Raw genomic sequence first — 22,885 nt, 5'->3', positions numbered from 1 at the left:
AACATTCCGGATCCCAGCTTGGGCTACCCATACAGGCCCACCATGGACATGATAGCTGGGTAAATGCTTTAATGGATCTTTGCCTGGTTTAAGTGTTCTTCTACATTTTGAAGGAACCATGGTTCTACGTAGCACCAACAAGGCATGCAGCTACGTCTTTGTAGTTACCAGTTAAAGAACCCCTTTTCAGTACCATATAGAACCCATTTTGCTATAACAATACCAATACCTCTCAATATCTGGTAAAATGACTCTCTAAGACCAGGGTTCTTCCAAGAACTATGACAACTCTCATTAGAACCCTCTTTAGATGCTTAAATGGTCCTCCGCCTGATATAAAATAGAACCTCTTGTAGAAACATCTTAGAATACCAAAAAATGCTATAAAGTAGGGTTCTATGTAGCACCGAAAAGGAACCTCAGGTCCCTTCCGAAACTGAACAGCACCACCCGCAGACTTGGTTCTTTTTGTAGTTCCTAGTACTTATTAAAGACCCTCACAACAGGTGTGAATGTCCGTTTAAGGGTCCCTCAAAGACAGATGATACGAGTAAGCAGTAGCATGGAACAACACTCTGGAACCCAGGTTGATGTGATACCTGGAGACATTCTCCACATTTCTGACTCAGATCAGATGTTCCTCACACAGAAGAACCGATCATTAGGTAATTGTGTTAACCAGGTGTTAAAGATAGGCGTTATCTCGATGGCTCTTTGATGTGCAAACACCTTTACAGCACACACATTTACATCAGACAGCTTGCCAGAGAGAGGCCTTCTGAAGTGAGGACTTCTGAAGGCTTTCGTAACGTGATTTTATTATGGTTGTGGATTCCAAGGCACTGAGCGACTGAGGCTTGATCTAATTTCTGTTCTTCTTCTCATTTTTTCTCTTTTATCTCGCCATTTCTTTGCTGAGTAACTCCTCCCACAGTTTTTTAAACTATCAACAAAGTTTTAAAGTTTGGTCTGATTGTGTGATTCAGGCTTTTATACAGCTTTTTGATTGGACATACAGTTTTCAATGGCTTTTTGTACCAATAGGGGGAAAAAAATCATACACCTTAACAACCACCTGAGGTACCATGGCAACACCCATGCAACCACCTGAAATACCATTGCAACACCAATGCATCCACCAGGAATAACATAGCAACACCATAGCAACAACCTAGCAACCACCTGGGACTTGAAGTACCATAGCAACACCCATGCAACTGCCAGGAATAACATAGCATCTCCATAGCAAAAATCCAGCAACCACCTGGGATACCTTAGCAATCGTCTGAGGTACCATAGGAACAACCATGCAACCACCAAGAAAACATAGCATCTCCATAGCAACAAACTAGCAACCACATGGGACACCTTAGGAACCACCTGAAGTACCATAGCAACACCCTTGCTACCTCCTTGAATAACATAGCAGCTCCATAGCAACAACCTAGCAACCACCTGGGACACCTTAGCAATCATCTAACGTACCATAGGAACACCCATGCAACCACCAGGAACAACATAGCATCTCTATACCAACAAACTAGCAACCACTTGGGACACCTTAGGAACCACCTGAAATACCATACCAACATCATTGCTACCTCCTGGAATAACATAGCAACTCCGTAGCAACAACCTAGCAAACACCTGAGGTACCATAACAACACCCTTGCTACCTCCTGGAATAACATAGCAGCTCCATAGCAACAACCTAGCAACCACCTGGGACACCTTAGCAACCACCTGAAGTCCTTTAACCCCTATTGCAGAAAGGCTTATTACACACTGAGGTGTATTACTCAGTAACTACAGAGGCTTCTGTACAGACAGGTGGGGCTGTTCTCTGGTAATAGACGTTCGTAATGACACCGGCCCACCGGCGGTCTATAGACTGTTTATTGCATTGAGGCGACGGGTTTCTAAATGTGTTCTGAGAGCGGGCCTGGAGGATCCATTCGGAGATTTAACATCATAACCTTAAAAAAGCACCAAACGGACCAAACCTCGGCCTAAACCACGCTCTGACTCTCATTATTACAGAAATATTGAATAATGCTGCAACTTCCAGACCACCTAAGGCTATTGATGAACTTGGCCCACACCACTCAGTCGAACACAGTATACTGGGGGTAAAGGTTAGGAACTTCGGGTGAACTTTTGAAAGCTTGGTGAGCTGCTGCTTTAATCGCCGCTGTAACGGGATCAGATGTGTTTGTGTTTGTTCTATTGCACGAGCCTGAAATTAGCCTCTGGGTAACCTTGTTTTATGACTACTCCTCAGTAGCTCCCTTTTCTGCTCCTCTTCTCGTCATCCTGTCCCGGGCTTTTCAAACATTTGGGGTCCCCCTGTGAAAATGACCAGGGCCACTACAAAGGGGTCGGGGAGGGGTCAACATCAAAAAAAGGGCCAGGCGTTGTTGCCTGACTGCCCGGACCTCTTCACTGTGGCGTAAATAAGTGTGTTAGGAACTCACTTGGCTTGGCGTTGAGTAGACTGTGAGAGACATGGTAACAGTGTATAGTCCGGGTGTGGTCCAGAGGTCGGTAGTTGTCCACCTAGAGATCTTCGGCCTAAACAAGAGCTACAAAATACAGTGTTTTTTAATTGCCAAAAAAGCCAATTTAGTCCATATTCTACTTACCCTAATTGGAGGTCATCAGCTAAGGCGTGCTTGATGTCCAAATGTTGCCTTTTAGCACTGGAGCTACAAGCGAGCAAACACCACAAGTCAACAGACATCCAAATAATTTCAAACTGCTCATTGCTAATGTGCTCAAATTCTATTTAAAGCAACATTCTGTAACAACTGCACCTTAAAAACAGCAGCTTCAGGATCTTGCTGAAGCTCCACTGACTGTATCAGGGAGAATGGCGTCTCCGTCATTCCCACTCCGGGCCGGAACGCTGCTGCTACTGCACTATGGAGCTTTGGTGGTGGAGCTGCAGGTGGAGAACCTCTCTCCAGAACTGCTGTTCTGTAACGCTGCGTAACCCATAGAGTCATATTAGTGTAAAATCCTGTAGTGTTACTCTACCGCCTCAGCCCACATGCTGCTCCACCTTCAGATCAAGCTTCTGGAGCTCTCAGCTTGTCCAGAAATGCACGTGAACAGCTGTCCATGAGGGGGCGCTCAGAGCATCCAAGCATTGTGGAGCATTTCAGGCCAGCATCACATCTGGCACAAAAGACCCAAAGATTTGGACAAAAGTATTTGGACACCTGCTCATTCATGGCTTCTTCCAAAATCAGGGTTTTTTTTAAAGAGTTTATTCTGCTTTTGTTGGAGTAACTGTCTCTACAGTCCAGGGAAGAAGGTTTTCTGCTAGATTTTGGAGGAGAATTGCTGTGAGGATGTGATTGCATTCAGCGACAAGAGCGTTAGTAAGGTCAGGATGTTGGATGGATGATCACCACCCCACCTCATCATTATTCTCCCAATTGTGGGCGGAATTAAGTTTGTAGTTAGAAAAGGGGGAAAATAAGGTTCAGCGTTCCCGTACCTTGGTCGCCCATTGTAAACACGTGTTTTTAGTAAAAATACAAAAGCAATGTCGAAATCTGTGTAAAGTGTGGATTTCTGATCCGTTCTTAAGCGCTTGAAAGCTACAGATGTGGCATCGCTGCTTTCTATGTGTGAATTCTAGTATTTAAATATATCTTGGTCTTCAGAGTTTGTGTCGAACATCAAAGGAACAATATACGCTTTGAAGTAGCATGGGGTAGGATCAGGCTCGTTCCCTCTCCCTCGCTCGCTCTCTCAGATCTCTCTGCAATGACATTGAGAAAGTCATCCGCATTACATGGTGAGAAGCCTCTTTGACCACAATGACTTTTTGTAACCATTTAATATGCCTTAATCATATGAATGGAAAGCATGTCAGAAGACATTATAAAATTAGTCCGTCCACATGCAGCATGTCTGAAAGAGTGCAAACCAGACACTGGCAGATTTGGTTGGAGCTAACTCTGAATGCTGCCGTTCCCTCCACTGTGGTGAGGCATGGGTTAAATATATACATATATAAATGTAAACATACACGAGAATGAAGACCTGTATTCTTAAAGCTCAACAGGAAAATCACTCATCCCTCAGAAAGGCCGTAGCTGTGGGTCGCTCGTTATGCAACGTTACATCTTGCTATGTTTTCTGAACATCATCATTGATCCATAAGTTCTATAACACCATCATGGCCATCGATCTATTGGTCTTTTTCAGATTTGAGGCTTGTTTCCTCTAAATTTAAACATCTGGAAGCATCATTTGGCCAAAACCCCATCAGGAAAACCTGTCAGGAGTTAATATTGTGCTAATACTGCGGAGGCTACTAGCTAGCATTGAGCGTTCCCATGTCTCGGTCACCCGTTATAAACACGGATTACGTAATCTGTGTAAAGTGTGAATTTTTAGGCCATTCTTAAGCGTGTTACCGCTACAGATGTGGCATCACTGCTTTTTTGCTATGTGTGAATTCAAGTAGTTAGCTTTAGCCACCACAAAAACAATGCTAACTGCTAATCTGCCTTGACCTGTAGGTTCATTCTATTAACAATACTTTTCAACAGGGACTAGGCAAGCTTTGTATGTGTGTGTGTATGTGTGTGTGTATGTGTGTGTGTGTGCATTTGCACATCTGTGTCAGCAACGGGTGCTACTTAGCTGGCTATGTTTTCTGAACATCAACCTATATCCATGACTTCCATAACATCATCATGGCAGAATCAATCAGTTTGTCTTTTTCAGTCCTTTTTAAAGCTTTTAAGGCTTGTTTTCTCTAAATTTAAACATCTGGAGGTATCATTTAGCCAAATTCCAACCCGTCAGGAGGTAATACTGTGCTAATACTGCGGAGGCTACTAGCATTTTTATTTAGCATTGAACGTTCCCATGCCTTGGTCACCCGTTATAAATGTGGATGTTCAGTAAAAATACTAAATTAGTACAATGGCAATACGTCTCAGCAGGGACTAGGCAAGCTTTGTGTGTATGTGTCAGCAATGGATGCTACTTAGCTGGCTAACAGAATCATCTTTTTGTAAAGATTTGAGGTTTGTTTCCTCTAAACTTCCAACAAAAGAGAACATCATTTTGCCAACCCGTCAGGAGCTGTGGCGCTAATATTTGGCCTAGCTAGGCTAGCTCTCGCCACCACAGAAACAAAGAAAGCTGCTAACCTGCCTTGGCCTGTTTAGCTTTGTTGGTCTTGCTAGCTTACCAGTTTTAGCACTTATGTAATAAAGTAATAAATTGAAAATCAGTCATTTAAAGGTTCATCATTTTGATTTGGTTTGTAATTATTCAGTGTAAGCACCAGTCACTATACCGTATGTTTGCAAGGCAAATTTAAGGAGACATTAGGCGGTTGGAGCTTGTTCCTCAGAGAGGCCGTGGCTGTGGGTCGCTAGTTAGGCTACTTTACCTAATGCTACGGTTTCCAAACATCATCATTTATCCATGAATTTCCATGAAAACACCATAATGTCTCTAAACTTCAACATCTGAAAGTGTCATTTAGCCAAAATCCAACCCGTCAGGAGTTGTGGCGCTAATATTTGTCCTAGCTAGGCTAGCTCTCGCCACCACAGAAACAAAGCAAAAATGCTGCTAATCTGCCTTGAGCTGTATAGCATTGATGTTGTTGCTAGCTTATGTGATTAATACATTGAAAGTCTTGCTCATTTAAAGGTATAAAAATGTTGTAATTATTCCGTATAAGCAGCAGTTACTATACTGTATGTGTGGAAGGCAAGTTTTAACGTTAAGATTTTGGAGCTAACTCTGAATGCTACCATTATCTCCCTAATTGTGAGTTAAATACACAACATACACAAACATAAACACACAACATACACAAACATAAACACACAACTTACACAAAAACAAAGACTAACGTAGCTTTAATGTTGTAATATAGTAACAGTAAACATTTTTAAAACTTTTTAACAGCAGACGTTTGTCTCTCAGAGAGGCCGTGGCTGAGGGTCGCTAGTTAGGCTACTTTACGTTAAGCTATCATCATTTATCTATACATTTCTAATAATACCAACATAGTAGAATTAATCACTTTGTTATTTTTTCAGATTTGAGGTTTTGAAACATCTGGACTCAAAGAGTTGTGGAGCTAATATTCACCTGAGCTAGCATAGCTAAGCTAGCTCTCGCCACCAAAAAAACAAAGCAAACAACTGGCCTGCCTTCATCTGTTCAGCTAGCTTTTTTTTGTTGTTGCTAGTTTGATGGTTTTAGCAGTTATTTGACCGATTCATTGATTATTTTGTTTATTTAAAGGTTAAACATGTTTTGATTTGTAATTATTCAGTATAAAAAAGATAATAAAAGGTAGAATAGGGTGTTTTTACAGCGGCAGAGAAAAGCCCAACACTCTGCAAAATAAAAACATGCTACAAAAAATCCATCAAATCTACAACACTCGCCCTACAACTTCCAGTTGTGTGGGTTGTGTGTGTGTGTTGTGTGTGTTGTGTGTGTGTGTTGTGTGTGTTGTGTATTTGACCTCACCATCAGGGAGGAAATGGTAGCATTTACAGTTAACTCCAACCTCTTAACGTCTCCTTAGATTAGCCATTTGTTTTCCAAACTCACAGTATAGTGACTGCTGCTTACACTGAATAATTACTCATTTAAAACATTTTTAACCTTTAAATCTTTAGAGCAAGATTTTCGGTCATCCCTCAAATAATAAGTAAAATTCACAAGCGCACCATTTAAGAAAAGCACTGCAAATACACAACTTTAGAAAAGCTGTAAATCCAGCGCCGTATGTTTTTTTTGTTTGTTTGGGTTTTTTTTTGAGAATTTGATTCTGACAGTTACGTTTTGGCCAAATTTAATAAAGAATGGACCAATATATACATACATATATATTTTTTTCTTTTCTTAAAATTACTTGGAATATTTTTTATACGTATGTGTAAGTTTCTGTGTGAGTCATTTAATATAAATTATACATTGATTATTAGATTATTAAATATGATATTATTAAATATTAGAAATTATACATATAATTGAAAATATACTATATTTTATTATTTCTTTTTAGTTTTATTTATATATATATATATATATATATATATATATATATATACTTATTGCACCTTTACGTCTAGTCTTAGTCTACCGTTCTTCCTGGACCAGGCTGGCGGCAACTCACTTTGAAGTCTTTAGTGAAACCCTTCCAAATCAATCTCATTTTAAATTGGCCTGGAGGAGTAACCGCTAAAGCTTTCAGTAATACGGCTTACCTTCGGATCCTTATTTGTTTTTTTTTAAGGCCGATTATAGGGTTGCGTTTGGAATCTGTCCCGATTAGGGAAATTGCCCACTATAGAGTTTGTCATTTTGTTGGGCTGTAATTCTCAACAGTAAACTTCACTCCCTCTATAGGTAACCTACCAAAGACCCACCAAAGACTGCACACACATGTTCCAGTGTAAAGCCTACTGTAATGCCAGAGGTGGCTTCCCAAAGAAGAAGAGCCACCCGTGTATGTCAGGGTATATTATTTGTCCCATTAGAAATGCTTTTTTACACTGACTTCCATTGGAGTGTTATTATTTTTTTCTAGCGATGAGTTATATTTTTGCATGACAGCAACAATATTTTACATCAAATATTTTGATGATACTTAATGATAACATAATAACTGTCTTAAAGTGAGGGACCTGTACCTGATTTGATTGGATTGCAGACGATGGCTCAAGAACAGCTGCACTGGCAGCTCTGTTAACACTGTCACGGCTCAGAGCAAAGCTGCACAGTAAACATGCGCAACATGGATTAAAAAAAACTCATTTGTCATTTTTCTCTTTTTTAAAATAATTTCAAGCTGTCGTTTATATTATGTCAAAAAATTTAATGATGAATGGAACAATAGATATTTATTTTGGAGATATATATATATTTTTTATATATTTTTTTATGCATTACAAGAATAACTACAGCCAATCTTTCTGATAAGTGGCTTAAAGGGAGGGATTTGTGTTTGATATTGTATGATTGGCTCAGATCTGTTAACCACTTCAGCCATAAGCATGAGACAGAAAGCCCTGCACCTGCAAAAGGACAGCCTGTAGCAGCTACTGAGATCTGAGAACTGATTTGACCAGAAAATGATGAATGCAGCTCACTGCTAGGCCCCGCCCACGTGGCCACGCCCCCTGCCGTCTAGAGGAGGATCCAGTGTGCAGTGTAAGGCAGCTCAGTGCTGAATGGGACACGGATAGAGCCACAGTGCACTCTCTCTCTCCCTGTGTCTATATATCTATCATTCTCTGTGATCGAGGACTTCGCGCGAGCACTGCTGTCCAGTCCCCCCCCCCCCTGTCTGACGGATTACTCTTTTTCCCAAGCAGAAAGGAGCTCTATTATTTTTTGGTGATCTTTTTGGATTATTTAGTCCTATACCAGCACTACGGGACACTTTTCCAGCTTCGAGGAGAACCTGAAAACATGGTATGAGCTCTGTTCCACGTTTATTTTTTGCTCCTAATTGATCGTTTCCTATCAATGTACAGCACGAGCGTAGCGTGGATGCTTGTAGTTGAGGAGTTTGGTGCAGTTTGCTCGTTTTTGGGGGGCTTCCTTAGGTGTTGGGTCTTCACTTAGGTGGGAGTTCTTGAACTTTAGCACGTAGCACCCTCTCTCACCCCAACTAGGAGGGGTGATGTGGGGGGTGGTGGTCTAAATCAGAGCCTGGAAGTGTGGAAATGATTACAGCAATCAGGAGCATTGCATGCTGACCTCAGCTGCGGTGCACTGGAGGCTGGCTCGTGCATTGTTCAGTATTCGATACCTTGTACCTTTTCAACCTTCCGTGCATTGCCTTGACGACTAGCACGCGATGCATTTCAGTTTGTGGGACTGTAATAATGTCAACTGGGTTTGGGGTTCAGCACGTGCAGCACAGTGAGGTGTGCATTCGTGTCTAATTTACGACTCTGATTTGTCTAAAATAAATGCTGGTGATTTTTCCCACTGGACGCCTTTGATGTGCGCTCGTGCTCTTTCCCATAGCTGCTCGGCGGCTCGTGCATGACCGTGCATGAAGTTTCTCGCAGCGTTTGCACTCGGGAAGTTGCAGAGAAGCTAGCTAGAAACTGGACTTCGCATCGTTGTTGCGTTGAGGGTCGCGAGACAGCTGGTTTGCGTTTGCAGAGAAGCTCGTTTTAGTGCAGTGCACGCTTTGAACGTGGGACGGGGGTCTTGCATTCCTTTCTGAAGCATCTAGCTCTAGCTTGCTGAAACGTTGGTGGGTGACAGGGGGATGCATGTTGCTTGTGTTTGCAGTGAGAGTCGGTCGTTGTGGCAATGCAAGGCTTGGAGCTTTGCGTTTTGCTTTGATCACTACTGTTATTATTTTATGATAAGGCTCGTGCATTGCAATGCAGAGGGCCTCGCGTGGAGCAATGTAAGCCACCGGTGAAATGTAGGCAATTGCATTCTTATGCATTTACCAGATCGCCCGTGTTAGCAGTCATTGCATTGTTTACGACGCGCGTGGGCTTCCGACTCAGCCCATGCTCGCATTCGCTTTCTGTGAAGCTCGCGAGTGGCTCGCGAGTAGTCGTAGTGATGTATTATTTAACGTAACGATGCTAGAAGGCTCGAGAGAAGGTTCGTTTTGCTTCGTCGTTCTTCTTCGTTTTCATCGCGTGCATCGTTTTTCTGCTTAAACCTCGTGCTTTGTGTCCGCAGAGAGGCTCGTGCTGGCGCCGTCCGTAGACGCACCGGAGCAGGGCGAGCATGAGCCGCGCGCTGGCGGAGCCCGTGGGCGCGAGCTTCCGCGAGGACGCGCCGCGCCCTCCGGTGCCCGGCGAAGAAGGCGAGGGCCCGCGCCGCGTCCCCACCGAAGTGCCGCCCCCAGTGGCGGTGCCCGCGCCGATCCCGGGCTGCGGCGCGAGCCGGCGGAACGAGGACGGTCTCGGGGAACCTGAGGGCAGCGCCTCGCCGGACTCCCCCCTGGCCCGCTGGACCAAGTCCCTGCACCTGCTGCTGGGCGACCAGGACGGCGCGCACCTCTTCAGGACGTTCCTGGAGCGCGAGAAGGGCGAGGACGCGCTGGACTTCTGGTTCGCCTGCAACGGCTTCCGTCAGATGGACCTTAAGGACGGCAAGACGCAGCGCGTGGCGCGGGCCATCTACAAGAGGTACGTGGAGGCCAGCGGCGTGGTGGCCGAGCAGATGAAGCCGGCCACCAGGAGCTACATACGGGACAGCATCAAGAAGCAGCGCATCGACTCGGCCATGTTCGACCAGGCGCAGACCGAGATCCAGGCCGCCATGGAGGAGAAAGCCTACCAGATGTTCCTCACCTCGGACATCTACTTGGACTACGTGCGCTCGGGCTGCGAGAACGCCGCGTACGCCCACCAGAGCGGCCTGGCGGGTCTCAAGGTGATGTGCGGCTACCTGCCGCCGCTCATCGAGGACAAAGAGTGGACCTGCGGAGACCTGAAGGCCAAGGCGCTGGCCACCGTGGTGGGGCTTTCGGCCAAGAGCCTGAGAGCCACCATGACTCTGAGGACCGCCGAAGGGCTGGAGCGTGGATGCAGGTAAAGTTCCCCAACAGGATGCTTTGTTGCTGTGTTGTTGACACCAAATGATACCAAACTGACCCGGTTCTGGAAGTCTCACAGTCTTAAAATGGGTTCTGTAGAGTACCAAGAAGGTTCTCAGACTTGGACGGGGATGTTTGGTGCAGAACCATACTCAGCAGCTTATCCACCATAAAGCAGAAGCCTTTAGCATTTTTTTTAAACGAGCGGTTCTTTGTGGTTCCGAACCCATGTAGAACCTCAGTTTTTGGGTTACATTGCAGTATCGTTGGTTGGTCACCATTTTAGATTGTTGTAGTCCAGACTTAGGCTTAGTCAGGGTCTGGGAATCACCTGTTCACTTGCAGATATTAAATTCTTCTCACAGTCTGAGCTTTATGAACAGTTTTCTATTAGATCCATTCATTTGCACCAACATGCAGAAGTGTTCTAGCTATTATTGGAGAGTACTGAACTGTTGGTCACATTGCTGTTTTGAAGGTTCTACCTAATTCCTCAATCCCGTATCCACATAACATCCCATAATTCACCGTAGTTGTGGGGTGAGCTGTAGTAGTTACTGTGTAATAAGCCTCATGGTTAATAACTGAGTAATAACCCCTTGTTTCAGGGGCTTCAGGGACCACCAGTTGGCTTATAGTGTCATTTATACCATTATATGTATTAGTGTATTTGATGGATAACTGCCATGTTAATAGTTTACAGGTTTTTAAGAGACGTAGAAAACAAGCCATACATGTAAACCGTATGGACAAAAGTATTGGGACACCTGCTCATTCATTGTTTGTTCTTCTGAAATCAAGGGTATGCAACATGTTTTTTGAGAATTGCTATGAAGATTTGATTGCAGCGACAGTAGTGTTAGTGAGGTCAGGATGTTGGTTGATCACCAGCCCACCTCATAACTCCCAAATCCCCCTCTCATCCCAAAAATACTGGATGGAGCTCCACCACCATCATTCCAGAGAACACAGCTCTTCCACTGCTCCACAGCTCCTCAATGCTGGGGGGGCTTTACACCCCTCTAGCCCACGCCTGGCATTAGGCAGCATGGTGCCAACTTCAGGCAGCTGAATGCACTCTTTAGAAGGGGTGTCCACAAACATTTGGACATGTATATATGTATAGACTGCAGCTCGTAATCCAGTCTGTGCTTCTAAGAACCCATACTAACACTCTAGTACCGCTCTGTGGCTCTGCTGTATGTTCTGTACATCTTCAGGATGGTGGAGAACATCAGCACACTCGTAAAAACGAGGGTGTCTGAAAGGTGCTCTTGGTTCCCTAAAGAACCTTTCAGTGGACGGTTCCTTGCTGCAGAGAGTTCTAGAACCCTTAACTGTGTGTGTGTGTGTGCATGTGAAGCTGGGCTCCTTTCCACAAGTACAGGAGTACACACTTAATATTAAGTATTGCTAATTATATAGTGCATTTTTCAAAATAAAAGTCCCTTCAAAAAAAGCCCATATATTGCAAATAGTCCCTGTATAAAAAATGTAACAATTAAAAAGAAACCTGACAAAATAAGAGTCCCTGTAAAAAAAATGTAACAATTAAAAAGAAACCTGACAAAATAAGAGTCCCTGTAAAAAAATGTAACAATTAAAAAGAAACCTGACAAAATAAGAGTCCCTTTGAAAAGTCATTCAATTGTAAATGTTAGATCTACAAACCATCTGGACAAAATAAGAGTCACATGTATATATCTGTTAATATGTGTATATATGTAGCTTCTCCGCTTCTCTGCCTTTCTCACACACTCTCGCGCACACACACACACTCGCACTTGAACTGCAGAAGGAAGATATTTTAGTTTTTGGTCCATGATGAAAGATGAAAGATAAGCCGTTTGAAGGAAGTCTTTGTGTTCTGTCGTACAGACTAAGTTTCTGAAGCGCTGTCTGTACGAGGAGTGTGTAAAAAAAACAACAACAAAAAAAACACAGGAAGACGTTTTGGGTTTTCTGCTTGATTTTCAATCAAAGACTGGTTTTAATGGTTCTGACCGAACTGGTCTTTCGTACATCCACACAATAAAGCAGCCGGACATCTGGAAACAATTACAGTGCAATGCACTTGAAGCCCCCCCCCTCCACACACACACACACACACACACACCCTTTGGTTCTTTGTTGTGTCTTAAGACAAATCAGAGGGAGTAAACAGAACATGTCCTCTCGCTCTGTCTCTCTCTCTCTCTGCAGTGTCTGAAGTGTCTCTCTCTCTTTTTTTAGGGGCAGATGAATACGGTTCTAAAGCTTAAGCAAACCGCGTGTGTGTGTGTGTGTGTGTGTGTGTTTGCCATTGCATAGTCCTGTGCAGAATGGTCTGTCTGTGTGTGTGTGTGTGTGTGAGAATGTGTGTGTGTGTGTGTGCATCTCCGTGGAGACAAAGTGTCCCGCTGCTGCTGTTATGAAGACGATGGGGGTTTAGCTGACATGAGGGCATCTCCTGGAGTTGAGCGAGAGAGAGAGAGAGAGAGAGGCTGAGAGGAGAGAGAGGAAGAAAGGATTTTTTGGGGAGGGGGCGGGGGGCTCCTCTTTCCCCACGGCCTGCGCCAGCTCTGTGTGTGACGGAGTTTTTATCTGACACATGTGGAACTAATTTCAAGCCCACTCTCAGACACCCCCAACCACACACACTAACACAGACCCCCACAACCAGCCGACCCCCCCTCCACTAAAACTAACTGTGAGTGAGGCTCTGTAGCGGTCCGTACAGCCCAGATCCTGATCCTGTTGCCTTTTATCTCCCCTTTCATTCACCCCTCTGACAGAGAGGTGGGGGGTTTGGGGGGCGGGGGGGAGTAGGAGGTCAAGGCCTCAGGCTTTAGTCATGCTGTGTCTCTCTCTCTCTCTCTCTCTCTCTCCCTTCCTTGCTACTCTGCCTCTATCTCTCTCACTCCTTTCCTCTCTTCTTTCCTTCTCCATTGGTTCCCCCCCTCTCTCTCTTTCTTCTCACACATGGCCTTGCGTAGTAGGCATGTCTCATAAAGTTCAGCTCTCTCCTCTCTCTCGCTCACTCGCGCGCTCTCTCTCCCTCTCTCTCTCTCTGTCAGGAATGCAGCACAGCAGGAGAGAGAAGAAAGAGAAAAAAGCAGAGAGAGAGAGAGAGAATGAGGGAGGGAGGAGTGAAGGGTGAAGGAGGTGGAGGAGGAGGAGGGTGGGGGGGAGAAAGCGAAGCTTTAGAGGAGAAGAAAAGTGCGGGAAGCTTTACCCAAACCAAATAAGAGAGGTGGGGGTGTGCAGACAGCAGAAGAAGGGGAAGTGCTTGTTGGTTGTTGACACACTGAAGCTGCCCTAACCCCAAGCACCCAGCTCTCTTCTCCGGGGGTGTGTGTGTGTGTGTGTGTGTGTGTGTGTGTTGGGGTGGGGGGTGGGGGGTGTGGACGCTGACAGAGAGAGAGAGCTTATAAACACGGCTGACGGAGCCTCTGATGAGGGCTCTGAGAAGCTCTTCTGAAACGCTGAAGAGTGATGAGGAAGGTCATGAACCTTTGTGGAGCTTGTATCCTCAAAGTGACCGTTTTTCATGTTTTGACCTAATGCGAATCTGGCCGTTGTACTTCACGTCGTGTCTGAATTTCAGGACGAACGGACCAATAGAAATGCTCCAAAATTACTTGGAATAAAATATTTTTACATTGACTTCCATTGAAAGTGTTGACGTTTTTTTCCTCCTCCTGTAAAGTTGCTTTTTTGGAGATTTTGAGGATGTTTTTAAACTTTTTGTGGGTTTCTTTATCTACTATGAATCTAACGTGTACGATCTGTACCCACATATGAACCTTAAGGGTTTTCAAGCTAGATATGCACAGATTTGCTGAAGTAACGGGATAGTAAATTCATAACCGGTGCACTTCTGAACAGTGGACGTCAACAAATCCAGTTTCTAATCTAATACAGTAACTTTGTAACGTCTTAAAGGAGAAGTTGTGTCCAAAATCATATGAGCACGACTGATCGCTGACCTTAGATACAATAGATCAACCAAGACGTGTGTGGTATCCGACGTGTGCTTCTTTGGCTCTGAATGGGAGATGCTAGGCTAACGTTGCTAACAGACACTGTATTTAGACTGTCACCAATCTCAACCTGTCTCTCAAGACACATCCACAGATACGTTTGTATTTTAGGGGTGCAGTCCAGTGTTTGTTAGCACCGTTAGCCACACTTTAGATATCATCAGCCCCAATCTTTAGGTTTTTTAACTTCTCTGGTGTCCTGAGGGTCATTATTAACAGCAACATCTAAATAACGTACCCTAACCTCCTGTCCTCGGCTGTCTGGTTTTCAGGACTCAGAGACGAGGGGGCGACCCAGCCAGCCCGTACTTCGTGAACTCGGGTCGCGTTTTTGCACCGGCCTGCAGCGCTAACGACAGCGAGGTGTCCAGCGATGCCACCACGGACGACTCCATGTCCATGACGGACAGCAGCGTGTAAGTACCTCTTGTGTTTTCCGTCAGATACTGAATTTTCGGACATCTGATGTGTGCTTCAGGGGATGCTAGGCTAACCCTGCTAACAAACACTGGATTTAGACTGTCACCAATCTCATCTGAGCAAATAGTTCTGTTATAGTCCCTATATACACGACATGTCCAAAAGTTTGTAGACACCCCTTCTAATTAATGCATTGAGCTACTTTAAATTTAAGCATCTATTGTTGACACAGATGTGCAAATGCACACACATATACACACATACACACACAGCTTGTCTAGTCCCTGTAGAGAAGTACTCCCAGGTAGTGTCCTCTCTGAAATGATGGTTAGTGCTCCAACCAATACTTTTGGGATAAGCTGGGATGTTGGGGATGAAGTAGAGTGATGCTCATCCTCAACTTCCTGAACACCTTTGTCTCTTAATGCAATCAATCAAATCCTCACAGCAATGCTCCTTCACAATCTAACAGAAAGCCTTCTTCCCTGGACATTAGAGACTTATCCTGAGTTACTCACACACGAGCAGGATAAGCTCTTATTATTTCGGAAGAAACAATGAATGAGCAGTGTCCCAATACTTTTGTCAGAATATTGTATCAACTACAGATAGAATAGTAGAGATTCTGGACCGGCTGATGCATGTTTGCGATGTTGGACTGCAGTGGTCTTTGACTTTGGATGGACACACAAGTCAAAATTGCACAAATTAGCGTTTGTAGCCGTGTAGCATGCGTGCGGTTGTAGCGTGGAGATGCTAAAATGATGGAATCGTGAAATTCCCGGACCTTGTCTGAACTCTTAAGCCATGTTTTTCTTCTTTTCATTACTTTTTCTTTTCTTCTCGTCTCAGCGGTCCACTTTTTATTTTTTGTTTGTCTGTTTTTCTCATCATTACAAATCTGTGCGGTAAAATTAGCCGTTTGGTCTTAAGTCCATCTCAGCGAGAGTTTTTTGGGGGGGGGTGGGTCGTGGTGGGTTTGGCATGGCATGAAAGCGAGGCTTACCCACTCTGCTTTGCCGCGGTTTCTTCCCAGCAGCCTTAGCGTGATGAGATCAAGTGTCAGAGCGCGTTTAGTTTGGGGTGGGATGGAGGGTAGTGTGTGTGTGTGTGTGTGTATGTAGGGGGGTGGGGGGTGGGATGGAGGTTTTGGGGGGGTGTAGAGGAGCGTTTCTCATTCCTGGACTCATGGACAGCTCACCTGGGGTTTCCAATACTGGGATTAGCATCACACTCCCTCATCATGAACCCTCCAAAACCCACCCCACCACCCACCCTCCTCCACCATCCCGCCCCCCCTCTGTTTTTCAAAGGAGCCTTGCGTGGTAGCGGGGAGCCACAGAGAAGGGAGTGAGGAATAAAATGTGTGGAGGATGAAAGGCTTAGCTGAATGGCGCTCTTGGCCCATTGTTCCGCTCATAGAGCTTGGGAGGGGGGCAGGAGGGAGTCTGACTGCTTTGAAAATTAGTTGCACAACTGAATCATTGGGAAGAGGGGGGAGCATGGCGGAGGGCGAGGGGTGCAACATGTCTCAAATCCCTGCTACGGCTGTTTTTGGGGTTTTTGCGCTAAACTTTGCGAAAGTGACGGCGGCGTCTGCTTCGCTAATCTCTGTCTGTCTGCCTGCCTTAAAGAACCCGTTCCAAAAACGCTAACGTGGCTAATAGGATCTGAAAGCCGCTAGCCGCTAATTAGCATGATGTCATTTGCATAATGCTAATTAAGGGGCAACTTGGCTCCCGTCCATTATTAGCCACGTTAGCGTGAGAAATGTGATTTCAGTCACACGGCCACTCTGTTAGAGGAGGAGCTCTTCAGGGCTAATGTGGCTAACAGTAAATAAACACTGGTAGTCACTGGGCAGCATGGTCTTGTGTCCACATTATACGTTTCTAGTCATGATTCTACCTTTAAAGGAGCGTTTCATGACTAGTTCCTAAAAGCTAATGTGGCTAACAGGGAATGAAAACACATTAGAAGTAGCCTTCGCTAACATTTAGTGATTATTCTACTTTTAAAAGAGGTGTTTTATTCAAACTGGAGTTTTCCGGTGCTAATGTGGCTAACAGTGAAGGAAAACTGGTGAAGGCTTGGTAGAATGGTCTTATGACCATGTTATAACTGTCGCCCGCTAGCTTTTAGCAGTGATTCCACCTTTAAAGGAGCATTTCATGACTAGTTCCTAAGTGCTAATATGGCTAACAGTGAATGAAAACACATTGGCAGTAGCCCTCGCTAGCTTTAAGTGGGTGTTCTGCTTTTAAAAGAGGTGTTTTATGCAACCTGCTCCTTTAAAAGTGGAGTTTTCGTTGCTAATGTAGCTAACAGTGAAGGGGAAATTGCTAAAGACTTGGTGAAAAGGTCTTAAGTCCATGTTATAACTGTCGCTCATTAGCTTTTAGTAGTGATTCTACTTTGATATGAGTGTTTTATGCAAACTGCACCTTTAAAAGTGGACTTCTTCAGTGCTAATGTGGCTAACGGTGGAGGAAATCTAGTAGTGACCCTTTTAGGAAGGTCTTAAGTCCATGTTATAACTGTTGCCCACTAGCTTTTAGTGGCTGTTCTGCTTTTAAGGGAGTGTTTTATGCGAACTGCTCCTTTAAAAGTGGACTTCTTCAGTGCTAATGTGGCTAACAGTGAAGGGGTAACTGATGGTGGCCAGATAGCATGCCCCTCATTTGCACATCATAACTGACCCCCCTCTAGCCTTCAGTCACTGCTCTGCTTTAATCACGGGGGTAGTGTAATGCAAGTAGGGCCTTAATATTAAAGGGCCCATATCTTTAATTTTAGCTCAGTTTTCTGATGTAGCGTGTAAACATCCTTGGGTTCAGGATGTAGTGCTCATTCCTCAGTCCATACAGTCCATACCGTCCATACAGTCCATACCGTCCATACAGTCCATACCGTCCATACAGTCCATACAGCTGCAAGAACAGCTTGTTTTTGTGATGTCACAAAACCACTGCGTTCCCATTACGTACGACTGTATATCTACCTGTTCAGCCAACACCACTGGTTAGCTCTACCCACTTACATAAAAATTATGAGAACTGTTTTAGCCTGGACTGCTTTAAAAAAAAAAATTAAAAAATCAGGATGACCAATCAGAACAGAGGTCATTTACATATTAAAGGCACAGTCCCCAAACAGCCCATTTCATTCTAAGGGATAAAGAGAGGTTGGAAAATGACCCTGATACACACTAACATATTATATACATATTAACATATTATGAGAAGTGTTTTAGCCTGGACTGCTTTTCTTTTTTTAAACAGGTACAATTCAGGGTGACCAGTCAGAACAGAGGTCATTTACATATTAAAGGCACAGTCCCCAAACAGTCACTTTGGGTTTGCTTAAGCCAACTTTAACGCCCCGAACAAAGGCTCGAAGTTTCAGAAGAAGATTACCACCTCACATGTTCATGCGCACAATCGCAGAGTCTGTTTTAATGCAAGTAACCGAACCTCTGTATTAAAACTGTATTAAAAAAAGGCTCCTGCCAAGCTTGCCACAGATTGGATGGCAGTAATCTCCACTGCCCCCCACCCCCCCAATTCCCCCCCGAAAGTAATCATTCTAGCTCCTGTCCCATTGAGAGGACAGTGGGACTTTCTGCGTCGGTTAAAAGACACAGCACAAATTTGAATCTCCCTTTGAGATAAAGGGGGAAAAAGGAAGGGTTTTGGGGGAGAGGGGCGTTCCAACCCCCCCACACACCCCTTCTTTTTTTGCTTATATCTTATTTATGGATTTACTTGGACTCTGGGGAATGCGGCAGTGCCAACTTCAAACATTACCTTATCTTACAAACCAACCTTTTGATGTTAGTGAGATCTGAGGAGCCGCGAGAGGCTGTTGCCAAATGAAGATGGCAGGGAGCGCATATGCGCATGAGTGTGAGATTTCAAAGAGGAGAGAGTGAGAGCGAGAGAGAGCGAGAGAGAGGGAGAGAGAGAGAGCAGAGGGCTGTTTGGGATAGGTCAGGCTCCTCACTCTCTTCAGAGGTTAGATGTAAATAGCGTCCGACCGAAACAGTGAATCCTTTCTGACGAAAACGCAGCGGGACAAGGCCGAATTATACGACAGCGGCGGCGTTTAGTATGTTTAGTCATACAACAGGGAACCCAGGCCTCCGCTCCGTCCCGTCCCGTCCGGGACAGCCTGATCTATTTGAGAGCCTAGCTATTAAAGGGCCTGCAGCATTCTCAGTCCATGCAGTTTGCTGAATCAGCTAATTTTGAGCGAAGTGTACAGGTTTAATTAAAGATCGTAAACACTGGGGGGTTCGAAATGTGCCACATCCTATACAGTCCATTTTGAACTAATAGATTTTTTGTGACGTCATAAAAGCCACCTTCAGCCACCTACAGCCAGCCTACAGCCGATTAGCTCCACCTACTTACATGTACATTATGAGGAGTATAAGTGCAAGTGTTTCAGCCTGGACTGCTTCTTAAACATCGGTACAATTCAGGACGACCAATCAGAACAGAGGTCGTTGACGTATTTCGGCCTTAAAGGCGCTGCAGTCAAGCAGCTTGTTTAAGTCACAGGTTGAAAAGGTAAAAAAGTGGCTAAGCGCCGTCATGCCCACCTGGTCCGGGGTGCAGTTACTTTAAACATGGAATTCTGTCACTTCCCAAAACAAAAGACCGGAAACTTGGGAAGGAGCTCTAAACACTGAGCCACTTCACATTCAGCGGCCAGTTTTTTCGGGATTAGCCGTTAGAAAGTGAAGCCCGCTGCCCCGGCGTTTGTTCCGTGTGGTGTTGGTGGATTGCTCCAGCCTTTGATTCCTCTCAGACTCCCTCAGCAGGGGAGAGAAAGGGCTGATGTTGACGCTGCTTTCGGAACTCCGGGCAGTAAACGGCGGGCCCCCGGGGGCCCATCTGAAGTCATTAAGGAGAGGTGTGTTGTGCTGCTAATGTCCTTAATGTTGGAGATGGGGAAAGGGCTGAAACGGCTGGGGGTTGTTGGGCGGTGGAGGTGGTGGCGGGTGGAGGTGTAGGCAGAAAGGTTACTGGAGAAGGCTCTGTGGTATTGTGCCCATCAAAGCAAGTTTCCCTCTCGGAAATGTTTTGAATAATAAAAGATAATGGGTCAGCAAAGCGTTTCCAAACCAAACCAGGCCTCCTTTTGTTCTGGGAGTATTAGTCCTGAGTGCGAAACTCGACGCTCTGTTTAGTCTGAAGTTGAAGGAGTTTTTCTGTTTGATATTATGATGAGTGACCGTAGACGGCCAGGGCTTTTAAAGCATGCTTTTGTTTCCCGACAGGGATGGGATTCCTCCGTACAAGCTGGGCATGAAGAAGCAGCTACAGCGGGAGATGCACCGGAGCGTCAAGATCAACGGACAAGTTTCGCTCCCCCACTTTCCCGTAAGACTCGTCCCTCTTTTTCCCCCTATCTCCTCCGCTTCTCCCGCCGCACTCCCAGATCAATGGCTCCCACTGCCAGCTGGGTCCTTCTCCCCATGTGGGAATGGTGTTTTATTTTTCCAAGCTCGTGTTTTGACAGAATATTATATTCTTCCGCTTCCCTCATTTTCATATAAAAGACTATAAATGAAAGACGGTATTAGCATATGAATTTTTTCCTCCCCTCTTTCAACCCCCCCTCGGTTCCCCTCCCTGAAGTATCTTCATAGATGTCAGGAAATAAACCTACTGATGCTTTCGCGCTCCAGTGCGTACACAGAGATAGGAAGGTTCCAAACTGATTCAAACCTCCTTCCGATTCCAGAATCTGACTCCAGTTCTGATTCGAAATCTGAACCCAGAAACCAGTTCTGTTCCTGGAATTGGAATCTGACTCTGAATCCTAAAACTTGACTCAGATTGATTTAGATTGTGATTCCTGATTCAGAACTAGACTTTTGTTCTAGAATGTGAATCAGAGTCATATTACAGAATCCGAACTGGGTTTAGATTCTGATTCGGAAATTTGAATTCATTTCTGAACATTGAATGTGATTCTGATTTTTTAGAACCTAGTTCTAATTCTGATTCGGGAATCAAAACCCAGTTCTGAGCTTTAATGTGACTGATTTTAAATTTGAATTCTAATTCTGATCCTCGAATCTGATTTAAGAGGCTAATTCTAATTCTAAAAAGTCTGATTCTTGATTCTTCTCAGCCTGGAATCGGACTCAGATTCTGAATCCAGAACTTCTGATTTAAGTTCTAGGTCTAGAACCTGGGGTTCCCACCTCCAAAGTTTTTTGCTGGACCTCTTGACAATAAAAAAGGCCAAAAAGGAGTTCTTTACCACATCTGAGTTCCCTAAAGAAGCTTGTGATGAGTGCTTTTTTGAAGAGCCGTCTCTGAAAGTGAGACATCTGAAGGACCTTTTTGAAGGTTCTTTGCTCATTGAAGGGTTATCTTAAAGCCAGGAGCCAGTTTGTGAACCCTTTATTTGTGAGAGTGTCCTCCAGGACCAGATTGGGACCCACTGTTGTAGACGGTCTTGAAGGTATGATCCAATGAGGGGGTTGGGGGGGGTGTGTTTCAGAGGTCAAGTGGTCAGGATTTGGAAGTGAGAATGAGAGCTGATGCTCAGCGAATCAGCTGGCAACACCCCCCCACCTCCCCCCCAAACACACACACACACACACACCCCTACCCCCCCACCAACCAGCCTTTGATCAGAGGATGAATGCAGGCAGCTTGTGTGTGGCTTCTTTGGTGACAACCTCCAGCCGAGAAGCCCCCCTCCAACCCCAAACCACCACCACCACCACCCTCCTCCTCCTCCTTCTCTCTCTCTCTCTCTGCATGTTTTTTTTTTTTTTTTTGTCGCAGTAAACCTCCCCCCACTCTCTGCCCCTCCCCTGGTAACCCCCCCTGCTCCCTCTCTCTCTCTCTGATCTCCCCATGGTGTAGGGCTCAGCGGGCTCTGGGAGGGTCTATGGAGGGAGGAGGAGTTTTTAGGGGGGAGTTTTTGGTGAGGCAGAAGAGTGAAAAATAGGCAATATAGGTGCTAAAGTCACTTTGTGTGTGTGAATGCGTGTGTATGTGTGTGTGTGTATCCCCTGTCTTCCTCTCCCACTTTTCCTTTAATCTCTCCCCCCTGATTTTAGACATGGCTCATTTTCCCGTGATGCTCCGGGCCCCAGGCAGCAGGGGCCCCCATGCAGCAGGCGGGGACTCTTGCCGGAAGCTTTTCTTTTTTTCTTTCTTCTCCGTTTCATCCTTTCTTCTCATCTGTTCATCCTCACCACAAAGAAGGAGAAGCACACAAGAAAAACAGGAAACAGGACACACACACACACACACACACACACAAAAAGAAGAAGTTTATAAAGGATTGTGGGACAGTCGCGCCGCACCGAGGTGCTTTTATACACAGTGAGAAAATAGATGACTTCTTTTCTCTCACTCTTCCGCTCCTCATCCCTTCATCTCAGCCACAAAGCAAAAGAACCACATTATAAAAGACCAGATGAAAAGACAGGAAACGGCGTCAGAAAGTTGTTTAAAAGTGTGGCGGTGTGTTTTTGCGGCGGATTCTGGGGCCGCCGCGCTGCGCCGAGGTGTTTTATACACAGCGAGGAAATGGATTACTTCTCCCCTCTCTCTGATCTCTGTGGTCCTCGGCTCCACTCTCCATCCTCCATCCCTCCCTCCATATCTCCCTCCATCCTCTTCCTCCCTTTTTTCTCCTCTTCTTTTAATTTTGTCCCCCTGCTCCCTTTTTTTCTGTCTATCTGGCTTTTATTCTGAGATTTAAAAGCCTGCCCCCCCCTCGCCCCCCTCTCCTTGCGTGTGTTTGATGTTTGACAAGGGTTCTTTGAAGCTGGCTGACTTCAGAGCCTCCACGCTGATGGCATGGGTGGTGTATGTGTGTGTGTGTGCGTGTG

The 22,885-nt window shown here is 45.1% G+C and overlaps 1 protein-coding gene across 8 annotated transcripts in view; it reads left to right on the top strand.

The window, feature by feature from the left end:
• The window catches only part of LOC140559795 (axin-2-like), a 97,445-nt gene that overhangs the window by 63,553 nt on the left and 11,007 nt on the right, over nucleotides 1-22,885 (top strand). For 7 of the 8 annotated variants that reach the window (XM_072683437.1, XM_072683435.1, XM_072683436.1 and 4 more), the window contains 3 exons: nucleotides 9,715-10,571; nucleotides 14,871-15,014; nucleotides 20,303-20,405. In XM_072683437.1, coding sequence (XP_072539538.1) covers nucleotides 9,763-10,571; nucleotides 14,871-15,014; nucleotides 20,303-20,405 — 1,056 coding nt within the window. In that variant the 5' untranslated portion in view covers nucleotides 9,715-9,762. Of the gene's footprint in view, nucleotides 1-8,235; nucleotides 8,473-9,714; nucleotides 10,572-14,870; nucleotides 15,015-20,302; nucleotides 20,406-22,885 lie in introns of those variants that run through there. The other variant, XM_072683439.1, reaches the window with a different exon arrangement.

This window comes from Salminus brasiliensis, chromosome 7 (genome assembly GCF_030463535.1).
Source record: "Salminus brasiliensis chromosome 7, fSalBra1.hap2, whole genome shotgun sequence".
Taxonomy (NCBI): Eukaryota; Metazoa; Chordata; class Actinopteri; order Characiformes; family Bryconidae; genus Salminus; species Salminus brasiliensis.
Note: the sequence above shows the minus strand (reverse complement) of the source record. Positions and strands in the feature narration are given on the sequence as shown.